This window comes from Lampetra fluviatilis, chromosome 44 (assembly GCF_964198595.1).
Source record: "Lampetra fluviatilis chromosome 44, kcLamFluv1.1, whole genome shotgun sequence".
NCBI classification, from domain to species: domain Eukaryota; kingdom Metazoa; phylum Chordata; class Hyperoartia; order Petromyzontiformes; family Petromyzontidae; genus Lampetra; species Lampetra fluviatilis.
The window spans coordinates 9,926,423-9,949,534 of NC_136318.1; the positions used below are offsets into that span (position 1 = coordinate 9,926,423).

At 47.6% G+C, this 23,112-nt stretch overlaps 1 protein-coding gene across 2 annotated transcripts; it reads left to right on the forward strand.

Moving 5' to 3' along the window:
• The first annotated feature begins 5,724 nt into the window (after positions 1-5,724).
• On the forward strand, positions 5,725-23,112 carry LOC144947369 (parapinopsin-like). Of its 2 annotated transcripts, XM_078876649.1 has the most exons (5): positions 5,725-8,899; positions 11,502-11,824; positions 13,566-13,894; positions 17,946-18,188; positions 21,840-23,112. In XM_078876649.1, the coding sequence occupies exons 2-5, from the start codon at positions 11,506-11,508 to the stop codon at positions 21,978-21,980; spliced, it is 1,032 nt and encodes a 343-aa protein (XP_078732775.1). In that variant the 5' UTR covers positions 5,725-8,899; positions 11,502-11,505; the 3' UTR covers positions 21,981-23,112. The 2 variants fall into 2 exon arrangements, with proteins under 2 accessions (XP_078732775.1, XP_078732776.1); XM_078876650.1 differs by lacking the exon at positions 5,725-8,899 and having other exon boundaries at positions 11,360-11,824.

Below are 23,112 nucleotides of genomic sequence, written 5' to 3' on the forward strand. Positions count from 1 at the left end.
TGGGGGGGTGACGTGATGGGCTGAGGGGGGGGGGTTACGTGATGGGCAGTGGGGGGGTGACATGATGGGCAGAGGGGGGGGGGGTGACGTGATGGGCAGTGGGGGGGTTACATGATGGGCTGAGGGGGGGGGGTTACGTGATGGGCAGTGGGGGGGTGACGTGATGGGCAGAGGGGGGGGGGTGACGTGATGGGCAGTGGGGGGGTTACATGATGGGCAGTGGGGGGGGTGACGTGATGGGCAGTAGGGGGGGGTGACGTGATGGGCAGTGGGGGGGTTACATGATGGGCAGTGGGGGGAGTTACATGATGGGTAGTGGGGGGGGTTACATGAAGGGCAGTGGGGGGGGTTACATGAAGGGCAGTGGGGGGGGTTACATGAAGGGCAGTGGGGGGGGTTACATGATGGGCAGTGGGGGGAGTTACATGATGGGTAGTGGGGGGGGTTACATGATGGGCAGTGGGGGGGGTTACATGATGGGCAGTGGGGGGGGTTACATGATGGGTAGTGGGGGGGTTACATGATGGGTAGTGGGGGGAGTTACATGATGGGCAGTGGGGGGAGTTACATGATGGGTAGTGGGGGGGGTTACATGAAGGGCAGTGGGGGGGGTTACATGAAGGGCAGTGGGGGGGGTTACATGAAGGGCAGTGGGGGGGGTTACATGATGGGCAGTTGGGGGAGTTACATGATGGGTAGTGGGGGGGGTTACATGATGGGCAGTGGGGGGGGGTTACATGATGGGCAGTGGGGGGGGTTACATGATGGGTAGTGGGGGGGTTACATGATGGGTAGTGGGGGGAGTTACATGATGGGTAGTGGGGGGGGTTACATGATGGGCAGTGGGGGGGGTTACATGATGGGTAGTGGGGGGAGTTACATGATGGGCAGTGGGGGGGGTTACATGATGGGTAGTGGGGGGGGTTACATGAAGGGCAGTGGGGGGGGTTACATGATGGGCAGTGGGGGGAGTTACATGATGGGTAGTGGGGGGGGGTTACATGATGGGCAGTGGGGGGGGTTACATGATGGGTAGTGGGGGGGGTTACATGAAGGGCAGTGGGGGGGGTTAAATGATGGGCAGTGGGGGGAGTTACATGATGGGTAGTGGGGGGGGTTACATGATGGGCAGTGGGGGGGGTTACATGATGGGCAGTGGGGGGGGTTACATGATGGGTAGTGGGGGGGGTTACATGATGGGTAGTGGGGGGGGTGACGTGAAGGGCAGTGGGGGGGGTTACATGATGCTGTCGTGGCTGTGACGGTTCCACCTGAAGACGGAAGCTTGTGTTGCCTCCGAAACGTCGTGATTTTTATTTAATTTTACTTTTATTAATTTTAATGTTTTACCTATTTGACTTTACCGAAAAAACCTAAGAATATGAATACAGTGGGGGGGGGGTTACATGATGGGCAGTGGGGGGAGTTACATGAAGGGTAGTGGGGGGGGTTACATGAAGGGGGGGGGGTTACATGAAGGGCAGTGGTGGGGGTTACATGAAGGGGGGGGGGTTACGTGATGGGCAGTGGGGGGGGGTTACGTGATGGGCAGCAGAGACAGTGCAACAACATCCACCGTTGTGCTGTCTAATATTTCGACGTCTCTTGCCTTTACAAGCCATCACTGACCAGCTTGGGGAAGTTCAAGTTCAAGTTCATTTATTAGGTATAGCCCTGTGAGCCATTCAGCTCTTGAATCGGGTGCAACCGCAACAAACAAAAAACAAAAACATGAACAAAAAACATCTTAAAGTGAATATGTGACTAAGTGCAAACAGAAAATCCAAGTAAAGACAGCAAAATATTGCAGAAAAAACACCGTACACCAACGCTGTGTGCAAAAATCCCAGTGGGATGCAAGTCAAACAACAACAACCACAAGACAGCTTAGATTAAGGCCATCAGTCTAACTATGTACTACAACAAACAAACATGGCTAAACCAATACACTTTTCGAAATCACCAAAATAAAGCCATGAAAGCAATGAAAAAGCAATCATAGGAACTGTGACAGAATTTTCACAATAAATGGCATAAACAACATGTACTACCAAAACCCTGCAGCCATAGCTGGCTGCATGAGTCACTCCACCTTTAAGATCAGCACACTAAATCAAAACACAGGTCATACTTTGTAGCGATCATCCGGAGCGAAACATTTTATTTTAGGTCACTGAATAGCACTGGCAGCTAGGGGTGTACAACTCCTCTAGAGCAGTTTTGAGTGAAGATCTCATAGGTAGTGACTCAAGTTTCAATTTATTGGCAACAGCATTCCAGACCCTGGGGGCATCAATAGCAAAGGCCCTTCCTCCAGTATATGTACGGCAATAGGGAATATTAAGCTGGTAAATGAGTGTAGACCTTAGGTCAAATTTGTTCTTTGAAACAGAGATGAGATCCAGCAGGTAATCTGCAGATTCTTTTGCAAGTACATCATGAATAAATAAGATCTGGTGCACAAGCCGTCGAACATTCAGAGATGTTAAGTTTGACCCAATGTAGAGGTCACAGTGGTGAGTCCTATATGGGCAGTTCAATGCAAATCTTAAGGCCGAGTGATACATTGAGTCAAGCTTCTTCAGTACAGTACTTGGGGCTGATTTATAAACAATGTCACAGTAATCAAGTAGAGGCAGTATGGTAGCTTTAATCAATTCCAAACGGAACATAGGGGGGAAGCAGTGCTTGTGTCGATATAGAAAACCAATTTTAATTTTTGTCTTTTTCCCAATATAATCAATGTGATCTTCAAAATTCAGTTTTGAATCCAGGATGATCCCAAGATACTTATAGATCTTAACTTGCTCTATTTGATCATTATTTAAGGAATGTAATTTGGGGAAAATAACTTCCCGCTTTAGTCCTGGTGAGAAGCATAGCACCTTGGTTTTGGCAGGATTTAGGACTAGTTTAAGAGCAACTAGCTGATGTTGTAGTTTGTTGAAATCACTCTGGAGCTTAGCAATCACGTCATCCGGAGAGCGGCCAGCAGTAATTAGTACCGTGTCATCTGCAAAAAGATTTACCCTGGAATAATCCAGTTCAGTGCCCAAGTCATTTACATAAAGAGAGAACAAGAGGGGGCCGAGAATGGAACCCTGTGGAACCCCTTTTGTTATCTTAACACTGTTTGACCTCCAACCATCTGTGAATACAGTTTGGGTGCGAGAAAAGAGGTAATTTTTTAACCATTTTACTGTGTTTTCGGAAAAACCGAGGCAACTTATTTTACTAAGCAGGATGTTGTGGTCTACTGTATCAAAAGCTTTGGACAAGTCAAGAAAAAGACAGGCGCAGTACTGCTTATTATCAAGGCTACTGTAAATGTGATTCATAGAGTCTAATGCAGCAGATGTGGTGCTGTATTTTTTTCGGAACCCAGATTGTTTTAGATGTAATAGATTGTTGGCGGACAGGAAACTGATAATTTGGTAGTTCAATAATTTTTCAAAAATTTTCATCAACGGGGACAAAATTGAGATAGGTCGGTAGTTATTTGGATCATCTTTAGGGCCCCCTTTGTGAAGTGGACGAACATAGGAATGTTTCCATTCTAGAGGAACTGATGCTTCTTTGATGGACAGGTTGAAAATATGGGCTATAGGTTTGTATATTAGGTGACCAACACTTAGTAGAGCAAAGACGGGAATACTATCTGCTCCGGTAGAGGAGGACCCTTTGAGGAAGGACAGTTGTTTCAGAACATTACTTTCGTGGATTGGCTGAAAACTAAATTCGCTTAATGTTTGGATAGGGGTGTAGGAATTTGCATGAGCAGGGGTGACTCCCAATAGATTATCAAATAGGGTACCAGCTTCAGAAAAATGAAGGTTAAAATTGTCAACTATTTTTGGGGATCTGAAAAATATTCCCCATTTCGGTTAAGCTGAACGGGCAGATGATCTGTTTTGGATGCCTTTTCGATACATTTGATTGTTTTCCAGAAAATCCTGGCATTTCCATGAGATTCAAGGAGAGTAGAAGAGAAGTAGTCATTTTTTGCATGCCGTATTTTTTTGACGCATCTATTCCTTAAAATCCTGTATTCTAGCCAGTCATTAACCAAATTACTTTTCTGAGCACATGCCCAAGCCTTGTCTCTAGTTTTCATGAGTTTTGTAATCAAAGGATCAAACCATGGTGGACGATTGCCTTTAGTTTTAAATTTAACCAACGGAGCATGTTTGTTAAGAATTTGTAGAAACGTGTACCTGAAGGTCTCCCAAGCCGTAGTCAGGTTTGGAATATCACAGACCTTGTCAATATCCGAGTGAAGCACATCATTAGTAAATGCCTGTATGCTGAAGTGTCTCATGGAGTGCTTCTCAACCAATTTAGGGGGGGCTTTGTGTCTGGCTGATGATCTCACCCCAAAAATGAAGGAGTGATCACTAAGGTTATTACCTAGAACACCAGTCAGTGCGAAATTGTGAGGGGCATTTGTCAATAGGACGTCAAGCAGAGATGACTGTCCCGGATTTTTTAGGTTGGGTCTTGTGGGGACATTTATTAATTGAAACAGGTTAAATTCATCTGCAAAATTTGTGGCCACGGCCGGCGGGTTTAGCCAATTCCAATTTAGATCACCCACTAAAACTATTTCACCTTTAGGGAGGCCCCCAAGAAGCTCTCTCAGTGCAGATGCAGCTTCAACATCCTTACCACTAGGCGGTCTATAGCAGCACACTACCAATATGTGTTGATTATTAGGGAGAGTTATTCTGAGAGCCAGACCTTCAAAGCAACATTTTTTAAACAAGGAGTGAGCTGGTGAACATGCAATAGTATTACGAACATAGATGGCAATTCCACCTCCTTTAGATCCTCGGTCAAGCCGAAAAAGGTTGTAGTTGTCAATCGTAATCTGCAAGTCATTGACGGCAGGAGTGAGAAATGTTTCTGTTAGGCAAAATATGTCCGGGTCAAGATTTGCTACTTCTAGTTTTAGTTGACTTAATTTAATCAAAAGCCCTCTGATGTTGACATGTAGAACACCAACACCTTTTCTGCCAGAAAAATCTACAGAATTATATGAGTTCTTTACATTTGGGCCAGGATGAAGCTCAATACCACCCAGAAATAAGAAAAGTAGAATTAATAGTTTGCACAGGTATTTTCTGTGAAAGGATGAAGAGCGACGAACCTTGGACGAATAGCAGCAGCTCGCAGATGGTGTTATTTTTAAGAGCAGAATGAAGTTTGGAAGGAGTGCTGGTGAAGTAATGGGACAAAGATAGGGTTTAAAAGGATACAATGATGGAGTGTAGAAGTGTCTATAAGTTGTTTCATTAGCAGGTGTAGTGGCAAATTTAGCAATAAGTATTGACGCGAAGTAACGCGGGTAGCCGTTTGTAGAGTTGAGTGTGGCACTAGATATGGCCGGGAGGGACAGTAGTAAGATACACAGCAGGTGAATTGACATCTTTAAAACACTAAATTTAAACACACACACACAGCTCACTCACACGCAGCTCACCCTCACCCACTCTCACGCACAGCCCACACCCATGCAGCACAACACACGGCCGCACACGCCGCCGCCATCTTGCTGCTGTTGTTGTTGCAGCTGCTGTTGTTGTTGCAGCTGCTGTTGTTGTTGCAGCTGCTGTTGTTGTTGCAGCTGCTGTTGTTGTTGCAGCTGCTGTTGTTGTTGCAGCTGCTGTTGTTGTTGCAGCTGCTGTTGTTGTTGCAGCTGCTGTTGTTGTTGCAGCTGCTGTTGTTGTTGCAGCTGCTGTTGTTGTTGCAGCTGCTGTTGTTGTTGTTGTAGCTGCTGTAGCAGCTGCAGCCGACCCAACTGCAGTTGCAGGAGTCATACACGAAGCAGCCGCAGCTAAGTATGGTCGAATAACCGTCCACCCCCTCCATGACCCGCACGCCGTGGGGAGGCCCTCATCCAGCAGTGGATTGACAAACGGGCTCTTCATGTACATGTGAGTCACGTGTGAATTAAATGTCTTACGTATGTTGAACGTCTTTTGCGCCGTATGAGGCCAACTGTGCTAATCGAAGGTGCCATAACTACCTTTGAGATAATGGAACGAACGAGACAGACTAAACGAGCAAAGCAAAGCGAATTGGTGAATCAAATTGTGACCCAGAATCGTGACAATTCATAGAATCGCCGAAGTTGTGACATGCCTGGCACAGACATCCCCTTGTCATTACACTGAACTCCCTTAACTACCACGCTTGTGTTATTTGAGCGCTACTGTATGTTTATGGCTGAATAAGCCAGTGTTTTTCAATCGCACCATCTTCACATGATGGATAAGCAGACAATGTCTCCCTCCACATCAAATGTAAAGTTATTCCGACATTACCCAGTTGCCCCATTGACTTATGGGGGTGCACGTCAGCTCTAACATAATGCACGAAAAGCATCAGTTTCATCACCTATTGCTGCGTTTTCACAACCCCTGGGAACAGACCGGAGCTGTTGCTGGGCTCTTCCAGAAGTGGCCCCAGAACAGCAACGGAGAGATCCGTGGCAACGCAGCACAAAATCACGAACGATAGCAACCAGCAGGCAATAATGAATACGTTTCTTGAGATTGAGCGAGTTTATAGGACGTTGAAAACAGAGGTAGTTTGTAATGCTAACACAACGCAGCTCGTTTCTTCTCCCAATGCTTATAGAGCCACGCAGATCCGGGGGCTTGTCTCTTACGCTTCATCCCCTCCCACGCCCGGAGAGAAGCAATGTTATTTATGTATTAATATTTATCGCATGCTTGGGTTACATTATGCCACCCTAAGTGAGCTTTATATATATAGTTGTAGCAAATCATGCTGTTTTAAAGAGAAAAATACATGGCCCTGAAGTTGACCTAGGTGATGAGAGTCACGATTGACCCCGTGACCTCGCATCTCTTGCGTTAACCCCGTGTTAGTTTGCCGCACAACCCGGTTGATGCTGGCGTGGCCCGATTGGGCCACCGTGGGAATCTGGGCCAGGTCCACGTGCTCGCTTCACAAACCGCGCAGCCAGATGTTGAGTGGTTGTGGGGACGTAGCATAAGACTCCAGGCAACGCCTTTCTGATGAGACTTGGAGAGGTGGAAACCGGTGCAGGGTTTCCACTCGACACAATTGCTCTTGGGTTAACATGGTTTCAGAAGGCCTATTGGTCGATGGAACTTCTATTTTAATAGGTATTTTGTTTGGCAATGAAACCAACCTTTCCTGTTAATTATTGTAAATCTGGAATAATTGGCACGGCTCGTTCGACTCTTCAAAGTGGACTCGGAGATCACGCTCGGCCTTTTTACAAGTGATGCATTTTTGTGTTACCTATCGCGACTTTTCTGTTCATCTTCGCATTGGCTTCAGTACGTGGAAGGAGTCTGTTTGGCCCAATATCACCACTGTCCAATGGGAGAGCAGTAACGTAGAGCGTGCCACTTGATTACTGGTTGAGTGGCTCAACTTTGAGCGGTTGAATATCATCGCCACTCATCTGTATCCCTGCTCGCTGGCTCATTAATTCCCCGGTGAAAGGAATAGATTAAGATCTGAAGCATTTTTAATTCTGGATAATGAAGGCGTCGCGATTAAAAAAAAATTGCAGCAATGCAGAATATGGGGCGCGCAAATCGGTTTGAGCGCCCCGGATTATTCCGCGTTGCGCTGGAGATGCGGAATTAATCTGAATATTCCATGACCTGAGCGTCGGCATTAAAATGGCCACAGGGTCACAGCGACAGGAATTGATGGTCCTTGTTTATTTACTGACTTGCGAGATTCTAAACGATACGGGTTCTCTTAATTTTCGTATCCTTTACAATCGAATGTTATGAACAAAGCAAAACAATGCATAAAAAAATCTGTACAGATCAAACACTGCACTACAGACATTGACGTGAATATTTCAATGTATACAGGATTGGCATGTATATATTGAAGCGTGATTTTCAATGTACGTAGTAAAACTGTACGTTTCTGTGTATGTAATCTATTTTATGCCATGCACTGCCATGTTATCGTTTTACATTTTGCCAAACCATTGTTTTAAATAATACGCATATAATTTTTGCACTCCCTGCGTTCATTGCAACAATTAATTATCGCGTGTGCGTGTCGTGCCGTGTTTCCTCCCGAGAGTTTGTTTTTGCACATCTCGCCAACTCACGGCGAGTACAGTGCCTCCTCGTTTTGCGGTGTTTATTGTTTTTCTTAACGCGACGACGATGTCACCTTCGTCAGTGGAGTGCTTCGAATGGCCACGGCCACCGGCCGTGCTTTTGCTGAAGTTGGTGCCATCGTAAAAGCAAGAGGGGGGGTGGGGGGCACGCATGCCGGGCATCGTCAGCGAGCCGCCTGCAACCCGGCTGAGTTGTTAATTAAGCAGCGGAATATCCGTTTCGAGCGATGCACCTACAGGGTTACGGAGCTGCAGCTCGGGAGTCAGGAGGGCGGACGTAAGTCAAGATCATCTGGATTAAATCTCCCGTGCCAAATAAGATTGGGGTTTATCAGCAAATGCCTTACGTCTCTTCCCCCCCCCCCCCCCTTTATTTTGCACAGTGCCACAAATTCCCATCTATAAAATGCCACGCGTCTCGTCCCGCCTATCGCATTGGTGGGTGTCCCCCAGCAAAAAGTGGGACTGCGCGGGATCTTGAAAATGAATATCAATATACTGTGACAGACCGTATTGCGTTGCGTTTGCAATATAAGCATCGGTATTGTGTTGTGACTTGTTCAGTTTACGTGGTGCAACGGTTGGAAATTATTCTTGCTTTGTGGTTTTTATCGCTGTTGTGTTTTTTTGTCACTAAAATAAAACGTGAAACCAACTCTGCACATCGCTCGATCCAACCGCAGTCGAGTGAGTGACGAGTGAGTTTATTTTTATAACTCGGTGCTTGATTCGAAGATCGTCTGTTCGTCAAGTAAGGTAAGCCAACGTTAATTGTTTACCTACCTTTTAGCTGTTTGGAATCGGCGCAGACGTGAAACTACGTTATGTACGTTTGTATGTTGAACTTCTTTCGTGCCGTACGTAGCCAACCATGCTAATACGACCCTTCAGCAGAATATTTCAACCAGTGGAATTCCGTTCTTTGGTGGTATTTTGTGTGATGTAAAATAACAGGATTTACAATATATTGAAATTCTCCCACTTTTTCTGCAATGACAATTTGAATCTCGTATGTCAATGTGTGAAGACGACTCGTACAATGTCAGGCAGTCTAGTGAGCCATTCTCTTGACACCTTAACTTATTCGTGTATATTTTGGATTTCAGATTGTAAATTGCTGATTTTTTTAAAGTGAATTCCGATTCTCTGATGTTATTTTATATTTATGGAGCGCCCATAGCTCAAGGAGCTTTACATCGTTTAAAGATGTACAAAGACAGATGGCAAGGGCCGAGCAATGAGTGACCGTAACCGAGGGCACATGGGGTCACGAAAGGGCTACAGGGGAAGGGACGGAGGGGAGGGAATGGGCAATGGAGAAGAGGGGGGGGGGGCTTTACGAGAGGAATTAAAGGAGGGCGACTGCTCAATTTGCAGGGGACATTGATTCCAGCGGAGGGGGTGTAAGGAGGGAGAAAGATCAAAGACGAAATTGGACACAGTGAGAAGGAGCGAGAGAAAGTCAAGATTGTTAACGAAGAGCACTATGGAGGACATAAAAAGAGATGAGAGAAGCCACTACTGCTGCCTTGTGTATTACGATAATGCGTGTTAACCCGCGAAAGCCTCAATAATGAGTCCCAAGACTCATTTTCTCAGGAGGGCCCTGCCATCTTGAATCCTAATTCAGTAATTTGGCAGGTGATTTTCAGCATTGGGTTATAGGAATAGGGTTTCTCCTTTTTTCTGGCAACAAAAACAGGTGTCAAGATATTCTTGGTTATTTCGGTAAATTCATGTGACTTTACCGAAAGAACCAAGAATATGAATCCCTGCAGTCACGAAAGCTTTAAACAGGTGTTAAGATGTTAAAACACCAAACTGAAACCTTTTGCAAGGAATCATGTCTGCATTAACCACAGATACTTGTGAAAATACAAACAAAAAACATGCTCTGACAGTATATGCATTATCTGTATCTGGTTAATGCAGACATGATTCTTTGCAAAAGGTTTCAGTTTGGTGTTTTAACATCTTAACACCTGTTTTGTTGCCAGAAAAAAGGGGGAAACCTATTCTTATTTTTGACACTGGCAAAGGAGGTCCCATGAAGCATTGGATTACTTGACCAAAGCTAGTTCGATTGTGTGTGTTGGTTGTTGCTATGAGAGGCAACCCATGCAAAACGGGGCGAAAACACGCTCCGCTAAAACACGCTCCGCTAAAGCACTCGAGCCGGGAATCGCTGCGAGGCACCAGTGCTATCGCTGGACAACCACCCTGCCGCCCATACATTGGTGACTCCTGTTGAAACAAATAGAATGCCCTGAAGCAGAAATTGCTCACAACACAAAACTTGGACCAGTCGACAAGCACCGCAAACTCTGCCGTGCTGCCTGCTACGGGCACGGGCGCGTTACCATGCAGGTGGGTGTCTCATACAAACTCCCATCTCTGTGTGAACCACCAACCCTGACCGGCATGTAACGTGCCACTGCTGGCCAAAGCATCCCCAACTTTGTGCCATTCCTCACTTCCCTTCGTTGCGCCTGTCCAGTGGTGGCCTCCACACAAGGCCTGGCTCCAACTCCTCTCGGGGGGGGGGTGGTAGGAGGTAGTCGGGCTCTTGAGTGGGGGGCCACCGAGCAGTGATTCACCGCTCGGTAGAGTGAACTTGGGTGGGGGCCCCAGGGGAACACGTGGTGGGGCAGGGCCCACGCCAGCACCCGCCTAGCGCCGGCCCTCCTCCGAACTCGGCGATGCCGTCTCTCCCGCTGTCTTCTCTCTGCTTCTCTCGCTCTTAGCTCCGGAGTTCATCTCCTCTCTCATCTCTCGTTAGCTGTTCTCACGACATGTACCATGCCCCATTGCCACTTGATTTTTGTTGTGCCATAATTTCGATTTTTTTTCTCGTGTTCTCCATTGCTAATGATGCTGTAATGATAATGGAGATCCTGATGGGAGACATTGATTATGATCGTGGGTGATGGTAATGTTATACTGTGATTCGAATGTTGTTGCCAATTGTGAATAAGATGATGATGATGGTCATTGCTTTCCCTATCGTGCGGATGGATATGAGTTGAGTAGCGACGAGCGACTCCACGGAGAGCGCTCGCAGCGGACGCGAGTCCCAGGGCGCGCGGCGCTGCGCGACTCGTCATTGACGGGTGGCACCGTCGTTGCGATGTTGACTCGAGTAACGAGCAGGTGACCTCCACCGGTGCTGCTGATGACTGACAACTCTGACGGCCACGATCGCGATGGCCTCGCTGACACACGCACGACGGACCACCAGGACTTAGTGACAGCAGGAAGCTGCCTGGGGGCAGAGCACCAAAAAATATGTCCCCACCCTTGCTGACGGTGGGGGTCGATGATGACACTCTCTCTCCCCGTGACGACGGCGACCTCCCAGAGCCATGGAGAACCTGACCTCGCTCGACCTCCTGCCCAACGGCGAGGTCCCGCTGATGCCCCGCTACGGCTTCACCATCCTCGCCGTGATCATGGCCGTGTTCACCATCGCCTCGCTCGTGCTCAACAGCACCGTCGTCATCGTCACCCTGCGCCACCGCCAGCTGCGCCACCCGCTCAACTTCTCGCTCGTCAACCTCGCCGTGGCGGACCTGGGCGTCACGGTGTTCGGCGCCAGCCTCGTCGTGGAGACCAACGCCGTCGGGTACTTCAACCTCGGCCGCGTCGGCTGCGTCATCGAAGGGTTCGCCGTCGCTTTCTTCGGTGAGATTTTATATTTCCCCCGGCACCCCACCACCCCGCAATTGCGGCAGTAGCCGTCGTCGTTGCTACATTGGTGATCCCAGACAAGAGGATGTCGCATAGCAGTTCAGAAACTGCGGATGGTCTTTTTATTTCTCTGCCACGTGTCGTGACGGGTACTGCAATATCCGACCATGTCCTTCCAAGTGCTCGCTGAGCTGCATTGGCTTCCGGCTGTCAAACGAATACATGATGAGGTCGCACTCATTGCACACAAAGTAGTTGCCACAACTTGACCACTGCCTTGCTGATCTCGTCAAGGAACATAAACCATCACACGAACTCCGGACATCCTGCCAGCGGCTGTTGGATAGCCATTGAACAAAGACGGCCACCCCATCGCACACTTTCAGATGCGCTTCTGCGGCCGTCTGGAACGCTCTTCCTTCTGATACTCTCTTCTGATACTCGGAAGCCACTGGAGCTTTGCAAATCTTGATTTGCAGCTTTCGTGACTGCAGGAATGCATACTCTTTGGGTCTTTTGGTAAAGTCACCTAGATATAAATAATAGATCACGAAGTTTCGATCGCAACACAATCGCAACACAAGCAATCATCTTGAGAAATAGTTCAGGATGGTGAGGGATGGTGAAGGATGCTTGTGTTGCGATCGAAACGTCGTGATCTATTATTTCTATTTACGTGATTTGATCGAAAGACCCAAAGAGTATGGAGCTATGCACTTTACAATCTAGATTAAAAACTAATTTTTTTGGAACTTATTTTTGTATATAGTTTGCTGTCCTGTCCCCCCGCATATCCGATTAGCACGGTTGGCTATGTACGGTGCAAAAGAAGTGCAACGTACACACATACACAATGCACAGTGACCGTGATCTTTGTATACACTTCCCTGCGTGTAATTTGAAATATGCGGTTTTCTTGCCTGTGCTATGATGGGATTTTGCTCTATGAGATCTCTTTTACCAGTGGCAAAATATAATGGTAGGTTTTTACCCTTTTAACTGGTACAAAACTGACACCTTTATTCAAGGCATCATGTTTGCAATGACCACAACACAAGTAGTCAATAAAGCAAACAAAAAGAAGCAACTCTGATAAGGATAATAATATGCACTGTCCTTGAAGTTGATTGGCCCACACCCGAGACGGCTTTCTTTAGAGCCTAGTCCCCATTGGTGTAGGGCCAGATGACACCAGAAGGCGTACAACTCAAAAACAGTGCAATATCAGAGTATTGAGAGTTCGGGGTAAACATTTACACTATGAGATCTCTTTTACCAGTGGCAAAATATAATGGTAGGTTTTTACCCTTTTAACTGGTACAAAACTGACACCTTTATTCAAGGCATCATGTTTGCAATGACCAAAACACAAGTAGTCAATAAAGCAAACAAAAATAAGCAACTCTGATAATGATAATAATATGCACTGTCCTTGAAGTTTTTGAGTTGTACGCCTTCTGGTGTCATCTGGCCCTACACCAATGGGGACTAGGCTCTAAAGAAAGCCGTCTCGGGTGTGGGCCAATCAACTTCAAGGACAGTGCATATTATTATCCTTATCAGAGTTGCTTCTTTTTGTTTGCTTTATTGACTACTTGTGTTGTGGTCATTGCAAACATGATGCCTTGAATAAAGGTGTCGGGATTTTGCTCGTCACTCCGTGGCCCCCAACTGACCCCCTTTCCGCTACGCCTCCCCATCTTCACCTCCTCCCCTCTGCCACCTCGGTCCGCAGGCATCGCCGCTCTGTGCACGATCGCCGTGATCGCCGTCGACCGCTTCGTGGTGGTGTGCAAGCCGCTGGGCACGCTGATGTTCACGCGGCGCCACGCGCTGCTGGGCATCACCTGGGCCTGGCTCTGGTCGTTCGTGTGGAACACGCCGCCGCTCTTCGGCTGGGGCAGCTACGAGCTGGAGGGCGTGCGGACGTCGTGCGCGCCTGACTGGTACAGCCGCGACCCCGCCAACGTGTCGTACATCACGAGCTACTTCGCCTTCTGCTTCGCCATCCCCTTCCTCGTCATCGTGGTGGCGTACGGCCGCCTCCTGTGGACCCTCCACCAGGTGAGGGTCACTCGTGAGGTCGCACGAACCGTGTTAGGTACAACACACAAGGGTTGTCCAGAGAGCAATGCCTCACTTTCTTTGTTATTGGACAAAATGTATTGAAGATAAGTGAAACCTTCCCGTACATGCGCATCACTACTCTTCCACATAATCCCTCTTCCACCCCAATGGCTCTTATGCCATTGAGAAGCGAGAGCGTGTGTGTGTTCCATGTCAGTGGGGCATTACTTTCTGGGCAACACTCGTATATGTGTTTTCCTTTTAGGGCAGTATTATTATCAAATGCCTGTTGAGTTTATCAGGGCTCATATTCTCACTCTTGGAGAAGGGATACATAATAAACACGATTTATAACGCGCGCATGTTTAGACCCTACCCACTACTGATTCCGACTTGAATTACATCTCGGTACTTTACGATTTCAATTCTGAACTGGAGGCCGCTTGCCAATCATATTGTCTATCCCTCATTTCTTCCCTTTCCGTGCACCCTGCTCTGCTATTTTCTACCTGAAACACTCTGCCACATCCTTCACCATCCTCAACTGCTATTTCTTCTGCCCCCATCTCTCAAATTCGTTCTACCATCCCCACTACCTCCCTTCCTGTCAGCAGCATACCTACCTGCCCCTCTCCTCCCTCCTCCAATTCTTCCCCTACTTTACATACCTTGTCCCTGTGTCACTCCTGGAGCTGTCAAACTTCGTCTCCAAAATTCACCCGACATTCTCCTCCCTTGATCCCCTACCGCCCTCCTTGCTCCCATCTGTCATCCCCACTATCCGCCGGTTCCTCCTAGCTCTCTTCAACTCTTCCCTCTCATTTGGCCTCTTCTCTAACTCCTTCAAAACAGTCATCATTCTACCCATTCTCAAAAAACCTTCACGAGATCCTTCCATCCCTGCACACTATTGCCATATTCCCTTGCTTTCCCACTTCTCCAAACGCCTAGTTCACACCCGACTCACTCCCTACATCTCTTCTCACTCTCCCTACGCCCTCCACCAGTCTGCTTTCTGTCCACTCCATTCCACCGAAACCGCTCTCCTCCCCGTACACAGCCACTTGGTTAACTTACGTCACTCGGGCCTCTCATCTGTCTTAATTCCGCTTGACCTGTCCTGCGGCTTTGGACACCCTTGATCACTCCATCCTCTTATCCACTCCGTCTAACTTCGGTATCACTGGCACGTGACTTCATTGGCTCTGCTCTTACCTCACTTTTCGTTCATCCACCGTCTCTTTAATCCGTGGTTCTTCCTCCCCCGTCACCGTTGGCATCCCCCAGGGTTCTGTACTTGGTTCTCTCCGAGCCCATCTTTTCTTCTTTCAATCTCTCGTATCGCCCATTTGCTAACGACACTTAAATCTTCTTTTCCTTTAAGTCTCTCACCCCCGACCTTTCTCGCCACATCTCATCCTGCCTAATGGCCATCCAAGCATTGATGACACAAAATTACCTTTCCCTCAACCCTTCTATAACCACCGTGCTCTAGTTTCCTGCCTCCCGCTCTCCTCCTACTCCCCCCTCCATGTATTTCCCCCCGCTCAGTCTAACTCCGATGGCTTTCGTCCAAATTATTGGCGTCTCTTTTTATTCCTCATTTCCCTTCACTTCCCACATCGCCATCACACCACTCGCACGTTGCCGCTTCCATCTTTTCAATGCCAGGAAAATTCGCCCACTCATCACCATCGCCGCTGCCAAACTTCTTGTGCACTCTGTTAGTCTTCACTCGTCTGGGTTATTGCAACTCGCCCCTGGTCGGTCTCCCTACCTACGCCCTTGCCCCTCTACACCAAATTCAAAACTCGGCTGCACGTGTCGCGCTGTCTTTAACCTCCCCTTCACCTCTCATTGCTGCCCTCTCCATCAACAACTTCACTGGATTCCTGCCTATCACCGCTGCCTCTTTAAATTGCTCACCTTAGTTTTCAAATCTTTGCACGGACTGGCCCTCCCCCTTACCTGTCTTCTCTCATTTCCTTTTATGTCCCATCACGCCCGCTCCAGTCACAAGCTGCCTATCTTCTTGCTGTCCCTCCATGCGGCGCCCAACCTCGCTTTCACTCCTTCTCTCTGCTTGTCCCCTTACACTGGAACAAATTCGACTCTCCCCCTCGCTTTCCTCTTTTTGCACTGCCCTCAGCTTCTATCTCTTCTTTCTGCTGCCTTTTCCCTTCCTCTTCCGCCACCCCTACCAGCACCACCTAACGCCCCTAACGCCTCCACCGCCGCAGCCTCCACCTCGCTCCCTCCATTTTCGTCACTACCCAATCCCCTTCCCTTATCTTGCCATTTCGTACCGTAGTCGGTAAGCATTGTCAAGCGCCTTTTTGAAAGGCACTTTCTAAATCCAAAATAGAATAGAAACTGACTCATTTACCTATTGAGAACTCGGAGACCCTAAGGCCAGAGCTCAAAGTCACTTGTACGCCAAGGTGAACAGGTGACAGCCTGGGCAGCTGAGATCTTGAACAGGCGACAGCCTGAATAGGTGAAGGCCTGAACAGGTGAGAGCCTTGAGCTGCTGCTGGAATGTGGATGATGCTGCTGCTGCTGCTGAGTGTGCTGCAGTGGGAGAGGGAGAGTACGACATGGCTACTGCTGCTTCTGCCGCTGTGGAAAAATGCCGCTCAACCAGCACGGTCCTGGTTCTGTTTGCGTTGAGCAGATTAATTATCAGACGTGGGGCGGGTTGCTTTGAAGCCGTTGTAGTTTGTTTGATCTCTGAGTGCGGGTGACATCAGTAATCGATGCCAACAATATAACCAAGTCAGGGAGGATTATCTTAGCTTAAGGCACGGCTATTACGAGTACAAGGTACACCGATCCATAACAATACTATATTATTGTACCCTACACTCCTATAACCCGATGAAGACAGAATATAAATATAATGTGGACAAAATAAGGCGAGATGGACGTGGCCTGTCTAAATAATATCCGGAGCAGCGTTCCGGACTGATTCAGTTTCAATTAATCAGAGTGATTTTCTGCACAAAGTCGCACTGTTGCGGTGCTAATATCCAGTGTACAGCACCTGATTCAGTGGCGTGGTAATTCCACATTCGTATGGTGGAGACAAGTCTACCCAAAGAACAACACGATATTGATGTATCCCACCAAGTAGTAACTACATTTCTCAATCCTCGAGGGTTGATGGAACGGAGTCAACCCTCAACCAGGATGTGATCTCGTGCTGTTCCCCTTGCGAGCTGCTCGCCCTTCTGTTGAGCCACCTGGCCGGAATGAATGAGTTCAATTCCGTAATGGGGTTTTTTTGGTGAGATTGCATAAATATAATTGCGTCCTTAAATCCGCCACCACCTGACAGACACAACCAATTAAGTTGTGGGCATGTAAACAAAACATGCGAATTAGTTACTAGTACAGCACACCGGTGTGTTGTAGAGGAAACCCACAACTAGTAACTAATTGGCATGTTTTGTTTACGTGACAAACCTTACTCATTGGCTGTGTCGGGCGGTGGCGGGTATTACGACACATTTATATTTACGCGATCTACCCCCAAAAAAAACTGTTATTGATAATATTGGTCGCTAAAGCCCACTACTACTACTACGTGTTAAACTGACTTCAATTTTGTGATGCGGCAACAGCCAGGGCCGAATTAACCCACGGGCTAATAAGGCCTTAGGCCCTCATATTGTGGGTCCCTCTTTAGGCCCTGAATTCCATGTTGAGGTAACAGCTGAATGACGGTAGCACACGGTCATCAGAACTAGTTTTGTCTATTAAATACAATTATTCTTAGCTTTGCCACACGGCTAAAGCTGGGGGGCGGGTTAAACCATGTTAGTTTGAAGAAAGGAGTAATCGCGAGCGATTTACACTTCATGAAATTACCTTGAGTCGAATAAGTTTGTTAAATTTGACACGATGTGCTTGAAATAGTTCACAATACGTAACAGTGCGTACTTAGGCCCTTCCTTCCTATTAGCCTGAGGCCCCCTCGTACACCCAACTGTGGCCCTGCCTGGTGGCGGCGGCGGCGGTGGCGGCTCCTCTGCCGTTGTTTTGTAAGGTGGCCAAGCTGGGGATGGGCGAGAGCGGCAGCACCGCCAAGGCGGAGGCGCAGGTGTCGCGCATGGTGGTGGTCATGGTGGTGGCCTTCCTCGTCTGCTGGCTGCCCTACGCGCTCTTCGCCATGATCGTGGTGACCAAGCCTGACGTGTACATCGACCCGGTCATCGCCACGCTGCCCATGTACCTGACCAAGACGAGCACGGTCTACAACCCCATCATCTACATCTTCATGAACCGCCAGGTACGGGCCACGCCGGTAATGGTGGTGCCTGTGGTATCTGTAAATCCTTGTTGTTGTTTTTTCAGGAGGGTTTTGCCATGTTTTCACGTTTGGGGGCGATGTTGTTGCTGCTGTGTGTGTGTGTGATTCCAATTCAGTAATTTGGCGGTAAAGTTTCAGCATGGAGATGTTGTTTGGCCAATAGCAGTTACATTCTATGTGGTTTTTATAGAGCTATGGGAAGAAATCTGAGAATCCCCAGAGGAAACCAATGCAGAACAGGAGGAGAACATACAAACTTCACACAGACAGGATGCTTGAGTCAGGAATCTAACCTAGGACCTCCTTGCTGTGAGGTGCGAGTGTTACCACTGCGCCACCCTCTGATGACAATAGGTTGAGGAGTCGATCTTGGTGAACGTGTTTAGGACAATTGAATAAATATACAATGTGGCCAGCCCATCATAGACCCAGGGTGGAATCCTGTTCACGCTATACAAATGGCGACGGCTTGGGGAGAGGCACTCATCCAGCAGTGGCTAGATCATGATTGATAATGACAAAGTGCCAAGACCGATTCAGTGACAAAGGGACGTTTCTAATTTCATCGATGAATTTCGTGGAGAAGAAGGTGGCATTGGAGTGAAGAAGGCAAGAAGAGATTGGCTGCCCGGTGATGTTGAGTGCACTCCCTCATCCCCAGCACTGTGAGGTCACGTAACACTGGTTAAAGTTGTGAAGTGTTAGCCCTTAAGCTGCTTAGCTGGACAGCACACTCGTAATGGCATTGCTTAAACCTGTGCCTCAGCCGATCTCTAATTAATATAAATACAGTCTCTCTGTTATGTGTACAGGTCTCTATTCTCAAGTTTGATGGCAGACCAGAGGCAGATGTCAGAACTTCCCAAGTCGGGGTTGGGGCGGGCAGTCCCGAAATTCCAAGTTTTTTAAATTGGGACATTTATAAACATATTTTTTAATGCAATTTATTTTCTTTGTTGAATATATCAATACATTCTCAATGGTGGCGATCGCCCCCATGCAACCCCCTTCCCCTGCGCGTCCCCATGGATCTGCTACTGATAGTATCCATGTAATTTATTGATGAATTAAAACCATTTATTGCACTTATAATCCAAGCATTGAATTGTGGTGCATGGTGCAGACCTCGGGTATTATTATAATTCATTATAATTTCAGCAACGTTAGCTAGAATTACAATTACATTATGCTATCTGATTCATTACGATGTATGCAAATGATATGCTTAACGATGCATTTAGCTCTATGGAGCCACAAAATCTGTCCCGATGAGACGGGGAAACTGAGAAACGAGACAATTGAGGTGGTCATGCAACAATTCAAACAAAGTGATTCTTACATCCAGTTCACAAAGCTGAAATATAGTCACGTATTTTTTGTTCGGTCGTTGCTGACTGGGCTGAGACCGCTACATACGAGAACCTGGTTCACCCACAGTGAACCCTGCAACCTGTGGGTAAACCCGTATTCACAGCCAGGCTCTGAGCCAGAGGTTACCGCTCAATGTCTCTTGAGTCGCCCAGCCTCCTCTCCAGATTCACGTCTTGACAAAATGGCCGGCACATTGCCTTGGTTCTCTGCCCCGTTGTTGTTGTTGCTGCTGCTGCTTCATTTTTCATGAAATGTGCACACGAATAGTACAGCAAATTATTCAGCCCACGGCTGGATGAGGGCCTCTCCGCACTGTGCAGGTCGTGGGGAGTTTTTTGACCAGACTGGCCAGTGCTGGTTGTTGAAGGCAGTAAGCATACATTTTGGAGCACATTACGGTACAAAAGTGATTTTTTGCTGCACTGCTCTCCACCGCTCAACCAATCACTATCCAGCCTCAGCCCTTGATGAGCTTACAAGGTATAACGTGGTTTGGCGCATTCCCAGTGCTAGGCCTCGGCAAGGTAAGGTAAAAGTTAAAAGGTAAAAACAACGAGCCTACCTTTACCCTACCTTTTACCTTAACACAATACAATCACTCTACCCTACCTTTTACCCTTCAGCAAGTAAGGTAAAAGGTAAAACGTAAAAAGCAACGAGCCTACCTTTTACCCTACCTTTTACCCTTACCCCATACAAATTACCCGATTACAGGGTAATTTCTAGGGAACTACACATCAAAAAGGTTTATAACGGTAAATGCTAGGTAGAGCGCTTTATTAATATAGAATACTCTCGATGATTCCAATTTTACACGCTTTCTATTAACTCACTGTCTGTTGTTGTTGTCGTTGTTGCTGTCAGTGTTGTCGTCTTTGTCGACGTTGTATCCTCAAATCTTGCAACTCAATTTTTACCCACTTCCTAATGTGGTATCGACTGCAAACTTCGTATACTTATATCATACTGATGACAATACTCTATTTTATCATTAAACCAATATATATTTCTTAACATTCTTTTTTATATGTTATGTTTCGGCTTGGGTCTAATTGTCCATGGCCCCTTACGTTATGGCAAGCTTCGGGGCCACTTCCTGGAGTCGTGAAGTTCTGCCATTACGAGTACATTTAATAAAAGCGTGTTTTTAAAAAGTTTTTTTTTTAATATTACTTATTAAATGGAGGCCACGGACTGCGCCACGGAGCTTTTAGCGGTAAACAAGGCACCGTATTTACCGGGTAATACTTCACGCTACCTTTACCCTACCGGGTAATTCTTCCGAGTTACCTTTACCCTACCCTTTACCTTAGCCCTTGGCATGTCGACACCTTTACCCTTTACCTTTACCCTTTTACCCGGTAAAAATGGTAAATTACCTTATCTTACCGAGGCCTACCCAGTGATTCGGCCATGGGGGCATGAAAAAGAGGCAAAGGGTGAGCCCTGCAATCGCTCGCTCATGCCACTGCTGGCAGAAGGGCCTCCACTGGAGGGAGCTCTAGAGAGTACTTGGCCTACTCTTCCAAACTGGCCTGACGTCTTGGAAGAGGTGAGAGTACCCACGCTTTCCCCCACCATGCCTGCGTTGTACCCATCGACGCTGCTTGGTTGACAGAGGTGGAGAAGATTAAGAAACGTGCACCATGTTTTCAACTCTCCATTGATTCACGGGGGGGGGGGGAGGAGATCGAACTAATAACTAGCATGCCAATCATTACACTTACCGCACCACCACGCAGCCGCATTCCTTTTCATCATACAGGGACTCTACTTGCGAACATTCGACTTACAACTTTCAAAGATACAAACAAACCTGTCCGTATGTCCAGTTGCCTGTTCAGACCGAAAATCATACGTTAACTGCCGTGCAATAGATGGCGGTGGTGGCATCTACATCTGCAGAACGTGAAGAACCAGTTGCATCTACATCTGCAGAACGTGAAGAACCAGTGGCATCTACATCTACAGGAGATTATACAACTTTTAAAGCCATTTCCCGTGTTAAGTGTACACGCCGTACAACGTGTTTGGAATCGACAGGAGTAAAGTTTCACGAACAAATCGACTTTGGAACAGACCTCTGAAACCTAACTCGTTCGTAAGTAGAGATGTCCCGTATATCGTCAACAGATGAACAGTCGCCAACAGGTGACTCTGGGGGCCCTCTGGCTCTGCTGAGCGACGGACGGATGCTCAGTACGGTGACGGTGGGCTGCGTGTGTGCGTGTGGTGCCTGGTGGTCGTGCGCGCGAGCAGTTCCGGGACTGCGCCGTGCCCTTCCTGCTCTGCGGACGCAACCCCTGGGCAGAGCCTTCCTCGGAGTCGGCGACGGCGGCCTCCACGTCGGCCACCAGCGTGACCCTGGCGTCCGCGCCGGGGCAGGTCTCCCCGAGCTAGAGGCATCGCCACACACGCCACCACCGCCATCGCCACTACCATCGCTGCAGTCACCACCATCACCACCATCAGCACCACTACCATCGCTTCAGTCAGCACCGTCATCACTGCAGTCACCACCATCAGCAGCATCAGCAGCACCACCATCATCGCCACTACTACCGTTTCAGTCGCCACCACCATCACCAGCAGCAGCACCACCATCATCACCACTACTACCGCTTCAGTCACCACCAACATCTCTATTACTGCCACCACCACCATCAATATCACCATCAACACAGCTCCTAATGCTGCTGTGACCACCATCAGCACGACTGTCACTAACATCACTGTCATACTTTCATCACGACTACTTTCTACTGCAGTGCTCAGCACCAACGCCATGGTCACCAATCGCTCCCTTATTTCTACTCAGAGGGCAGAGTCCATCGGGTCTGTTTGTCGCTGATTGTACGGCTCTGCATAGTAGCGCGTCTGTCGCATCACATTGCCCTTTCTGCCTGTCTGTCTGGCCACACGTAATGCCTGCAATAGTTAGCACAGTATCATCTCTATTTACATTTTAGCAGAGGCAATTTTAATGCGCTGTCATCGTTATTCCCGTTTCCCACAATTGTATCCCAAATGGGCTATCCGTGTCACGTTACGTCATGGAATTAGGTTAAAGTTATTTTCTTTGTTAACACGCATTGTCCCGTTTAACCAGTTTCCCAGCTATTTTACAAGGTACATCCACGAGAGATGGACAGTTGTGCAACCTTGCGTGTTAGAGAAGGGCCCATGGAAGTGGATATGGCAGAGCTACCTCTGAGATCCCTTCCAGTGAGTTGTACACAGTAGGAGGAGGCAGCACCTCTCCACACGCTCTACCAATGAGAGTAACATACCTATCCTTGGTTATTTCGGTAAAGTCACGTAGAAGGGAAATAATAAAATAATACACATAAAACATAATAAGATAAAATTCTCACGACGTTTCTTATTTTTTATTTTTTTATTTCCCTTCTACGTGACTTTACCAAAAGAACCAAGAATATGAATCCATGCAGTCACGAAAGCTTTAAATCGAAAAGTAACATACCTGTGAACCCATACGGTTTACCTGTATTCTTGTACAGGGAGATCTAGT